Source organism: Podarcis melisellensis (genome assembly GCF_964234715.1).
Source record: "Podarcis melisellensis genome assembly, chromosome: 4".
Classification (NCBI taxonomy): domain Eukaryota; kingdom Metazoa; phylum Chordata; class Lepidosauria; order Squamata; family Lacertidae; genus Podarcis; species Podarcis melisellensis.
Genome location: NC_138531.1, coordinates 76,572,972 through 76,585,532, shown reverse-complemented (window position 1 = coordinate 76,585,532; position 12,561 = coordinate 76,572,972). Strand labels below are relative to the sequence as shown.

The following is a 12,561-nucleotide window of genomic DNA, read 5'->3' as shown; positions in this document are numbered from 1 at the left end:
CTGTGAATTAATTCACATAACTATATAAAAGAAATGCTATTAGGGCTCTGCTAAGTCATTCTAAAACATTTCATTCTGAGATTAAGGATAATCCTATGTATGTTTATTAAGTCCCTGTGTGTTCAACGGTGTTCATTCCTTAGTGGGCGTGCTTAGGATTGCAACCTTGGATTTAAGGTGAATTCTATGGCTTATGCAAGCAGTGAAAACATAGTCCGCTGCAGTGGTGAGGACTACAACTCCCAGCATTCCTGATTATTGACCAGGCTGGCAAGGTCTGATGGGAGTTTGCGTTCAACATCAGCAGAACCATAGGCTCCATATCCCTGGTCTACTGGGACCATCAGAATTGATAGAATATGGGTAAAATTGTTTATTGTAGACATGGATACATGCCATCATTGAAGTCAGTAGTGCATGGTGGAGTGGGGTGGCAGAACTCACCTGATCTCTTGACAGCTGTTGCTTACAGAGAAGAAGAAAGATTGATGTGGTGCTAACACGCTGTTGGAACCAATCCCATGCTCCTGCCAGTGTGTTTGCACCACATTGACCCCCCCTCCCTTGCCCTCCTTCCAGGTAAGCAACAGTGACTTGGTTGCCAGGAAGTCAGGTGAGCACCACAATGTTGTCGTTCCCTGATTTCAAGTCTGAAACTAACACATCAACAGTTCTTCTTCTTACTGGGAACAAATTACATTCAGCATTATTGCTGCATTTCATATCAGAATTGAGATATCTACTTCCTTTTAGAGTGTGGGCAAAAACATTGCTGCTTTAATTTCTGATGGCCAGATTCTTGCATGTGGCTTAAATATAAGTTCTAGTCTTTATCATCTGATTCTACACAATGAGCTAAGGGCATCATAATCTAGTAACGCTTTGTATCTTCCCCGCCAATTTTTGTGTGTGTTACTCATTGCGTAGGAGTGTTTTGCCGGCTAACTCCTCTTTCCATATGTAGCCCTGATAGGCAAAAGTCAACACTTGTGAGAGCTAGCTTTCCTTTTTTTTCCATTTTTCCTTCGTTAGGGAGTTGAGTGGATGCTTAGATCTCTCATCCTGAAAACAATGGAACTTTAACATGTTTCATTTTTATGAATCATTTCTTTGTTGAAGGCTTGGTATAATTTACTCTTCATCATATAATATCACACATAAAATAAAGCATATGGGAAGTTCTCTAAAGAGCAGTGGAGTTTAGTCAGTGAAATAGAGATATTACTGAAGTATTTTGGAAGACTGGTGTGTGTGAAATAAACTGTAATACTCCAGTCTCTTGATGACAGTATTCTAATATAGAGCCAGCACATCATTTGTTGTAATCCTTCCATTCTAGGATTCAGATGCTTTTGGGTTATTAGTAGCAATAGTTGCATCAAGAGATTAAGCATAAGCAATGTATTAGTGTGAAGTGCTGATTAATTCTTTATTAATTCTTCCCTTAATTAATTTTAAATATTAAGCCTAGAAGGCACTCAAATTATGAAGTTGTTTTGGATTCCTTTGCTTATTACACTTGTATTCATTTTTTTATTTTTTATTTTAATTTTGTGGTAGGAACCCTTTACAACATTCTTCCTCAATGCAAATGATGGAAAATTTGATCACCCAGATCGAACCTTTTCTTCAGTGGCAAGATCTTGGAGAACTAGCCAAAGAGACACTTCAGATGTGAAGGTAGGATTATTATTTTGCTACATATGCATGCAAAATAATTGAGTAACTGTTATTGTTATTACATGCTACAAATAAACAATCGACTCGTGCATTCCTGAAGTTCTGTTTCACTTAAGAGCAAAAAGAATGGCTGCTTTAAACTTCACTGCTCTAAAATGCCATTTTTATATACAATGAGAAATAAAGACTCTTCCGATATTTGAGTGCTCAAAAGATCTTTTGTTCTTGCAAAAAACCCCACAACCATTCTAATTTAAATCAAATAATCACAAGATAGAGAAAAGCCCAATAAATTTTCTTTCCTGCTGTTAACTCAATATTTGGCCCATTCCATAAACAGAGCAAGATTGCATTTGACCTTAAAGTGTCATATTGTTATAGCTTGCTGAGCTCTGGCTTTGCATTGCCTGGGGCAATTAATAAAGCATTAATGACAAGACACATTTAAAATGTATGCTTTTCTGTAAGCCTTAGCTTTTACTTGACGATGCCTGGGGATATTATGCAACAGTACACATTAGATTAAACCAATATCTACACAATAGGTAGAAACAGCCAGCGAGCAGGGTAATTTCACAATTGTGATTATACCTCCATTGTTCTATAGAAAGGTTTTTTATGTTTGAATACTGAATCCTACATTCTTGCTTTATTTTAAGAAGTGTCCTCTCCTGATTACCAGTTAATATGATAGATTCCAAACTACATGAAAAGTGCTAGTGGCCCATTGTTTGATTTTAGATATTTTCTGATTGTGTCTTGCTATTAAATATTTACAAAAGAAATCAAATTTATATCATCATAAGGCACTCACTCTTATTTGAAACAAGAATAGAAACTTGGTTACTATTTCTTTTTTAAAAAGCATATTGCTGGAGTCTTTGAAAAGGCACTTACGATCTCAAAATCCATTTATACTGATGTTACTAAGAGTTACATTATTTATGTATTGAATTTCTGCTTTGACTTAGGAGAGAGAAATAATTGGTTGAACAAAAAACCTCTGGTAAACTCATAAACTCTTACCAGGTACTTGCCATGATTTTGATTCCATTGGAAACCAATGTCATTTGGTATGTCATCAGCATTGTAAAGAAAACAATGCTTTTTGATCAGGATCAGCTGACACATTAAATAATTCACTTATGCATATTTCTTTGGGCTAAAAGCCCTAAGTTTTGTTGGTTTTCAAAATGTGCAGTTTTGCTGAGACTGAAACGCATCGTTCTTTCATCAGAACTTTTTGTTTCCCTTACTATTGTTTTAGTTGAAATGTCTCTGAATCTATAAACATCCGTAGTATCTGCCAGACCACTTTGCCAGGCCATTTTGATGCACTTACATTGTGCTATTTTGTTTTGAAATGTATAAATATATGTTTGAAGTACTCAAAGGCAACTTTGGGATCTATGTATTATAGATCTTTAGTATAATGGGATACTGACCCAATATGTGATTGGCATACTGGACAAGATTGCAAAAAATCAAATAAATAAGATAATTGAAGACTAGATTATTATTTTTGTTCTTTCTCATATATATATATATATATATATATATATATATTTGCTTTCGTAGATTTTCACGGGTACAGGAATGCAGGTTTTGGTGTCCTCGGGTGTCTTCCCGTGTAAAAGTTGGGGTGTCTAGGCGACGTTTCGACGAGGTCTCACTCGTCATCTTCAGGCTGGTGCTTTCGGCTTCTTGTTACTGGAACAGAGCAGGATCTCAGTGTTTGAGTTCCTATAAATACTGTTGAGGGGGTGTGGTGTATAGCCTCCAATGTTCTGGGCAGAGAGGAAGTTCCCAGGCTAGTGTGCCTTTTCTTCTTTTGTTCCTTAATTACTTGAGGGATATCTTGAGTGATTTCTTGAGTGATATCCTGAGTACCACTTAGGTGGGTCATTAGGTGTGGATTAGTTGCTAAAGTCTTTGTGTCTTGACCTCTTGAACTTTGTGAAGAGTTTTTCACACAAGTGCCCATTAATGAAGCCTTGACAGCCATTCAAAACAAATACAATCCCCCCGAATACATCTTGGACCTGACCAACCACTGCCTAACCAACACGTACTTCATCCACAATGGACAAAGATACAAACAGATAGAAGGAGCACCTATGGGATCACCCCTCTCACCGGTCATCGCAAACCTGTACATGGAACACTTTGAAACCAATGCTTTAGACAAGTCAGAACACAAACCCAAACTTTGGCTCAGATATGTTGACGACACCTTTGTAATTTGGCCACACGGGAAGGAAAAACTGGATAGCTTCCTCACACATCTCAACAGCCTACACCCCAAAATACAATTCACTATGGAAATAGAAGCCAACAACCAACTTCCCTTCCTTGACGTCCTAATCTACAAAAAACCTGATGGCTCCCTAGGACACACTATCTACCGGAAAAAAACACACACCAACCGCTACTTACATGCACAATCACACCACCACCCTGCACAAATAAACTCCGTAGCCAAGACTCTCATCTCCAGAACCAAACGCCTGGCTGACAAAGACCACTTGACAACTGAGTTACAGAATCTCTCAAATGTGTTAATTGCCAATGGATACCAGCAAAACAGGGTTACGAAGCTAATCCAAAAAGAAACACCCCCCAAAAACCAAGACACAGAAGAAAACAATGGCATGGCCCTCCTTCCTTATATCAAGGGCAATACAGATAAAATTAGCAAAATCCTCCATAAACACAATATCAAAACAGCCTTTTGCACCAACCAAAAAATAGCCAATATCCTCAGAAACCCCAAGGATAAAATCCAGTTGGAAAACCAAGGGGTCTATGAAATACCCTGCAAAGTCTGCCCAGCCACGTACATTGGACAAACAAACAGACGAATAAATGCACGTATCGCAGAACACAAGAATGCCGTCAAAAAAGAAGAAAAAACTTCCTCTCTTTTCCAACACATGAAAGAAACAGGACACGAAATTAATTTTGCAGATTCCAAATTACTCTTTAACATGGAACATCACCACAAGAGAATAATCATGGAAGCCATCGAGATAGAGAAACACCCTCACAACATGAACAAGCGTGACGACACATCCCGCTTGCCAGACATCTGGAAATTAGCCCTCCCCACAAAAACTGACACCAGATCCAGAGGCACACAGAACGCCATCACCAATCAACCACACCAGACCCAAACCCAGACCCTCTCCACAGATAAATTACAGACACCATCCAGTAGCCAAACCATGGTGGCACCTCCGGATGCTGCACCCCCCTGCAATCCCTACACAGATCTGGCTGACACAGGCCACAAAACCACAGCTCGCCCCTATACACGAAGCCAAGCCAGAGCACAACTAAGTGCAGTACAGCCATCTTCTCAGAAAAACTCTTCACAAAGTTCAAGAGGTCAAGACACAAAGACTTTAGCAACTAATCCACACCTAATGACCCACCTAAGTGGTACTCAGGATATCACTCAAGAAATCACTCAAGATATCCCTCAAGTAATTAAGGAACAAAAGAAGAAAAGGCACACTAGCCTGGGAACTTCCTCTCTGCCCAGAACATTGGAGGCTATACACCACACCCCCTCAACAGTATTTATAGGAACTCAAACACTGAGATCCTGCTCTGTTCCAGTAACAAGAAGCCGAAAGCACCAGCCTGAAGATGACGAGTGAGACCTCGTCGAAACGTCGCCTAGACACCCCAACTTTTACACGGGAAGACACCCGAGGACACCAAAACCTGCATTCCTGTACCCGTGAAAATCTACGAAAGCATATATATATATATATATATATATAGGCTTTCTTAATTTCCAAAGTTGTTGTCAACCTTCATCTTATCTACATTCCAAGGACACAAAAGCCTGTTGAATATCTACCCTGAAAGGCATCCAGACTGTAAGGCTAGACTGGATGCTTGTAGATATATGATAGTTGTTGTGGCTTTTGCAAACACCAGACATCTTGTTCCACTGGTACAGAATGTAAAGTGACAATAGATGCCAAATTTTGTAGTTTTTCCTAGTGTTTGGAAGGCATGTTGACCCTGTGGTTAGGCACTATCTTCAGGTAGGAAAAGATCTTATTCCTCCATCCCACCCCCTTTTATTCATGAGAGGTGAATTTCCATGGTTAAAATTAAACAGTGAAAGCTTACTATCCCAATCTAGATATTAAAAACAAAAGTAATGGTTTGCTGTCTGTCATGAGAAGAAGTACGCCCGCACCTCAGTCTTATACCTTCTCTCCTCCCTTCCAAACCAGGGGGAGAAAATAAGAAGCTTTTCATTATGCTTTACAACAAATATCAGTTGCAGTTTTGTCAAAAGCCATGGTTAGTTCTCAAAACAGAAAGCTCGCTTAAGAACTATAATGCACTGAAACTACTGTTCTGCCACATGTGAACAAAATGGCAAACTACTGTTTGTTGCAAACCACTTCTAATCTACTCCCTTTGTGTGGGAGGGGAGGAAGGATCCTGAGGCAAACACATGGTTGTTCTTATAAAAACAAACCGTTACATCTGAACTGGGTCAGTGTGTTTGCACTGCGTAATTTTCAAATACAGGTATTAAAAGTTGCCATGTTTGACAAATTTGTGTAACAGCACAGAAAGGAAAATGCTGCCAAAAAGGGTTTATTTTTGCCTTTCTTGAAACATTGACCTTTCCCTGTAGTAATCAGTACAAAGCAAAAAATGAATACCAGTGGAATGATCCTTTAGCAAACACTCCACTTGAAAATGACCCTAACTTGACCATTTCATTTTTCACATTTGCTAGCACCTCCCCCCCTTTCAATTTGTATAATTTTGGCATCCAAAGAATAGAGTGCTCAAGAACTAATCTTCTCTAATGCTTCTCAAACATGTTACATTGCACTTGGACAAGAGTATGTTGATGTCAGAAAAGGTAGCTATGACAAAATGTCATTAAGGTGACAGATTGTAAATTAATATAGTTAATGGAGGTTCTTATAACTGAATGACCACCCTTCCTCCCCCAATATAAGGTGATTGTTGAATTAATGGATACCCAGGGATCAGCTTTTTAGGGAAAAAGAAGGAAACTGGCAGAGGTGGGGGTGGTGAAGGAAACAGCTTTAAAACCCTGCAGTGAATTACATTAGAAAACTGAAAACGTCTGTATTGGATTTTATTTCAGAGGGAGGCCATAAAATGGTGTACTCCTGGCAAAACATATTAAACTGAAATGTCATCTTTGAGGCTTATAGTATCCTATTATGTTAGTGTTAATAGTGGCCTTCTATAACACCAAGTTTTAAAGTTTAATTTTTCAGCAGCTTGAATTTATCCGAAGCTTGTAAATTAGAAAATGTAGTTTGGCATTTTTTACCTCATACAAAGACATAACACATGTAATACTATTAACAATACCTTTGGGTTTTAGCATAGCTATTAAAATAAACTAGAGATCATATTTAAAGACATAAAATGTCTGGTATAATATTCATTTTTGTCCTTTTAAAAGTTCCTGGTAGCTTTATTGTATTGTTCTTTATTTCAGAAGAAATATAGAAGGCTAAGCTACTAAGACCACAGGAAAAGTAGCTGCTTATTAAGTAACAGAAATCTTAGTTATTTGAGCGGATATGAGAATTCAAGGGGGACAGGAAAGGTTCCATCTTGTGAAAAGTCACATAGAATTATCGGGTTGTTGTCCAGGAACTTTTAGTGTTCTGTAAACATTTCAGCTTCTGGAGTATGTACTTTAACAATAAGTAGGACATATCACATGGAAACTGAAATTATAGTTTGGCAACATTCATTGAAATTTAGGCACTTTAAAGTCCCAGCTGTTTTTCTAGAAAACTTGAGCTAAAATCCCTCATGTGCTTACATCTCTCACATTCAAATAAACCCAAGTTTAATAGTATACACACTGCATAGTCCCTAGTCTTACATATTTTAGGAACCTTGTAAGGTTGTAGAATGTGATATCTTTATTGAAAAGTTTTATTGTTGGCTAATTCTTTATACACCCTTATTATTGTACATTAGGGATGGGGAATCTGTGCTAGCCAGATGTTGATGGACAACAGATCCCACTATTTCTGGCCCTTGGCTGGTTCCCATGGGAGCTGGAGCCAAACAGGCTCTGGAGTACCACAGGTCCCCCATTCCTTCACACTTTGAAGTCTGGGAGTCCACAGGCAATCATGCTATTACCTATGGAAATCTGTTGTTGTACACAATGAAAGGAAAGTTAGATCAAGCAGCAGCCTGGGTCAGGGTAAGGCAGCATCATATTCTGATATGCCTCTGCACACAGCAATATTTCTGATTATATTAGTTTATTTTAATGAAGGTTATCTAAGCAATGGCTTCTGTAGCAGAATGGAACTGAGACGGTTGCTGCATCTATTATTGAGTAATTAAATGCTTTGTATTAAAAATCAACTTAAAGGTATAATAGCATTGAAAATTAAGCATAAGGACAAGGTTGCAAAAGTTCTTGAATAAATTCTGTCTACAGAAACAGTGTGTTTGTTTCTTCCACTACAGGAGTTAATTCCAGAGTTCTACTACCTACCAGAAATGTTTGTCAACAGTAACGGATATAACCTTGGAGTGAGAGAAGATGAAGTTGTTGTGAATGATGTTGAGCTTCCCCCTTGGGCAAAGAAGCCCGAAGACTTTGTGCGCATCAATAGGATGGTAAGAAGGCTTTTAGTTAAGCTTGAGTAACAAGTTCCATGATTTAACAAGCTGGCACATCACTAGCTTTTCACCTCCGCAGGGCAGAAGTTGAAAATGGGAGGAAGAAAAAAGCAAATGGAAGAAGTGGTTGATTGTATCCACCCTATATTTGACAGCATATACATTTTATGCAGTAGATTTTATATACTTCCCCTTCAACAGGGATTCATAATGAAACTATGATCACTGCCTGGATGCCCCTTGTATGCCACTCTGAACTTTCTAAATAAAGAACGGGAGATTAGTGTAATAAATAAAATAAAATCTGTTCTTTGCTCCCTAACGGAAGACTTTTAAGAACCACCAAAATGCTAAATTTCCTGAAAAGCCAAAGGTATATAGGAACACTGAAAGAGAGACGTTAGTGCCTTGCAAAACTGGTTCCTTTGAAATGAATTAACTGATTACACTGGGATCAAGCATACTTTCCTACCTGCTATCTTACACCATCTGAAACGATACACCATTAGCATGTTTATTGAATTTTATTTGTTTCAGATTAATGACTATATTTTTAACTCAAATATCTAAACACTGAGTAGAAAGTACAATAGAATAGATACTGCAGCAATAAAAAAGTAACTGATGCATTTAAAATCAGCTCAGTATCACCCTGCTTAGATTGAAAACTTGTATGATTAGTAGCATTTTATTTATATATTCGTTATTTTAAAGAAACCTTAATTTGAACTTGTGGGCATTAGTGTTTTAATAAGAATATTTAGAGACACTCATTAAGGTGCATTTCCACAACCTAGAGCTGCCCTCGCTCTGCAAAAATCTACACATATGAGAGGCTCTTCACAATTTATCCATCAGTCTACTTTGCACAGACGTGAATGTACAAGTGCAGTGAGTGTAGGAGCTGTTTGTGTAGTGTGTATGTTCATGCACACATGGCTGTGCTTTGGATATGACCACCACTGGCAGGTGATCCTTGTGGGCTGGGCATCTGAGCATTAATACAGCCATTGGGCTTAAAAACGTCATCCACCTTCTGTTCTGCACTGGGTTTGCACTGCAAGACATACCTAATATTCCCCTGGATACTGTTCATTTTGTTAATACCTATTTCCCCCCACCCAATATAAAATAATTGCACTATTGAGGCAAGCCTAGTTTCACAGTGCAATGATTAGCATCTATGAATCGCTTCCCATTAAACATCCCATAGCATTTTAACAATAAAAACGAAAGAAAGAAAAGCAATTTCAATTCCAGCACAGGTACAGACAGGGATTTTTAAAAATCACATATAAAAAGATCTTCTTGTTCTTTTCTTTCCCTTGGATGTCCTGGGTTTTCATACTACAGAAGTTCATATTTCAACTGACTTGAAATGCTCTAAATGCAAAAAAAGCATTCACATCCCCCTGCTAACAACGGTTGTTGTTCCAAATAATAATAGCAACTGTTGTTGTCAGATACAATCTATCCGTGGTGCTTTGTATGCTTGACCTAACAATAATGCAATAAAAGTCACATTAAATCCATTTTAAAGAGGGGGAAGGTACAAATGGAATGAATTTTACTTATTATAAATTTCATTGCTTTTCTGTTAAGAGCTGAAATGTTGATAACAGACCTAGGGAAAAATAGGTATAATTTAAGTACCATTGCTAAATACAGAACATAAAAAGGTATAGTGCACACAATCCAATGTTTCCCAAGCTATTTGAAATATTCATTTGGGACCTTTGTGATTTTGCAGACCATTGCATGTAAAATATAGCACATGTTGATGATTATTGACTCAGTACTCCATTCATAAATTAATCAGTCTGTAAATCTTTATCTGCAACCTGTTTATACATTCATAGAAGTTTTATATAATAGAAACACTGTAGTCACTAGATGATAAATTACACCCATCTAATTCAGGCTTAAACAGGTATCTGGCATTTTACTGGCAAGGAAGTGGGAGGATATTCTGTGTTTTATAAATATATGCTCTGAGAGAGAAATAGCCTTTCATTGAAAGAAATTCCTGTGAAAATTGGTCTCATTAGAAAGACTGGGGAAGTGATTAAGTCTGGTAACTTTTAGGAGATGTTTCAGTAGATTTTAAGAGCATTCAATTTATACATCAGTGATTGTTGGCCCAGTTTAATTTATCCATAGCAAGCTAGACTGATTACTACTGACATACCCATGAAACATTAATAAAGCATTGTGTTCAATGCTAACATGATTATGGTCTGACCTCAGTGATGTCACAGAGGACAGAAGCCGTAAGTGTCCCTGCTAACATTACCCTAATGCTAGGTTCATCAATCATAATCTACCAGTTTACAAAAACAGGGAAAAAAGCTTTCCACAGATGTGACTTCGTAGTCTTGCTGAGCTTTTTGATCCCAGCAGACTTGTGGTGGTCCTGAGAGCCAAAAATAGAACACATTCAGCCAACAAGCCAAGCATGTTAAATTGAGGCAGAAAACTGTAGCATGGAAAAATAGAGCACAGCCTGTATAATAAGCATTCTGTAATTTGAAGAGGCGATCTGCCACAATCCAAGATTAACTATAATAATATTTTGATTATTAAGCACAAAACATTGTAGTGCATTACAAATTATAACACTGAGTGAAACATATAACACAAATTATACTTTTAGATTAAAAAAAACCCCTGTTTACTTGGTTTCTATGTTGCTTGGGGGAACAGGGATACAGCTTTCACACATTTGCAGATATATTACACCAGCACAAAAGCTGGTGTCCACATTTCAGCAAATTACCTTCCCCCCAATTTGCCCCAAACAGCTATTTGTTTATTTATGTATTATATTCTTATCCCGCCTTTCCTCAGGGCAGCATTCAGCCCCCACTACTTTGTCTTCACAAAGCTGTAGGTCAGACTGAGAGATGGTAAGCCAGCAAGCTTTGTGGCTGAGTGGAGGTTTGAACCCTGTCTCTGTGATCTTAGTATGGCACTGTAACCAATATACCACACTGGCTCCCCATAGACCATGAAATCCATGGGTGTACTTGGAGGAGGCAATGGGAACCATGTCCCTTCCTTAATCCTATGTTAATTTAATTTTGGCTGCACAGCTGGGTCTATGCAAGTTAGACGGTCCCTTCCCCAGTATTTTTCTGTTAGCAATAATGTACCTGTATTGCATGGTTTAACTAAAATTGCCACAAATTGAAAGGATTGCACAGCATAAAATCCCCATCCAAAGGCATCCAGAAAAAATGTATAGTGGTACCTTGGGTTAAACACTTAATTCATTCTGGAGGTCCGTTCTTAACCTGAAACTGTTCTTAACCTGAAGCACCACTTTAGCTACTGGGGCCTCCTGCTGTTGCTGCGATGCCACTGCACAATTTCTGTTCTCATCCTGAAGCAAAGTTCTTAACCCAAGGTACTATTTCTGGGTTAGCGGAGTCTGTAACCTGAAGCATCTGTAACCTGAAGCGTTTGTAACCCGAGGTACCACTGTAATTAGATGGCATTGTATTATCAGGTAAATGCGGTGGTGTACATAAATACTAAAGCATCTTGCAGATGAACAATTCACAATTCAACAAGGTGGTAAAAAGAGTAGTTCTCCAACTTCAGAGTTCTCTGTCTTGAGTTACGCTTGCTATAGAACGGTAAATATCCACAGTGCAGCTAATGAGGCTCTTTTACAATAAGAAAGCATAAAAATATTAATATGCAAATCTGTGGATATGACCAGAATCCCAAGTGTAACACTAACACATTCTTGCAATATGGATATAATACCCCATTCACATATGTCCCATTTAGAGTGCCCAGCTCCTGGACCAAGTGTTCATCAGTAGAGGCATCATAGTTGACTATAACACCTTGCTTGACCTTATGATGTGACTGCAACATCACAGTCATCTACAAAACTCCCATTTTCTTTTCTTTTCTTTTCTTTTCTTTTCTTTTCTTTTCTTTTCTTTTCTTTTCTTTTCTTTTCTTTTCTTGGCAGCCTATGGGTGCCTCCACTGCTCACTCAAATCCAGGATGTTTAGCTCATTTTCTGCTTAGTTGATAAATTGCCACAAGGCTTATATCAGTCCACCTTGGGAAAGGCAGAGTGTTGGCTCACTGTACCCCACAGCAAGGACATGAGAGGGAGCAATCTGTGTTTCTCTGGCTGTAGTATGGCTAACCATCCCTAGTATAGGACTGCAGCCTTTCAGAAGTCTATACATG

The 12,561-nt window shown here is 38.2% G+C and overlaps 1 protein-coding gene across 3 annotated transcripts in view; it reads left to right on the top strand.

The window, feature by feature from the left end:
* Positions 1-12,561, top strand: part of NBEA (neurobeachin) — a 341,694-nt gene that overhangs the window by 281,693 nt on the left and 47,440 nt on the right. For all 3 annotated transcript variants that reach the window (XM_081909292.1, XM_081909293.1, XM_081909291.1), the window contains 2 exons: positions 1,561-1,680; positions 8,194-8,346. In XM_081909292.1, the coding sequence (XP_081765418.1) occupies positions 1,561-1,680; positions 8,194-8,346 (273 nt within the window). The remainder of the gene's footprint in view (positions 1-1,560; positions 1,681-8,193; positions 8,347-12,561) is intronic.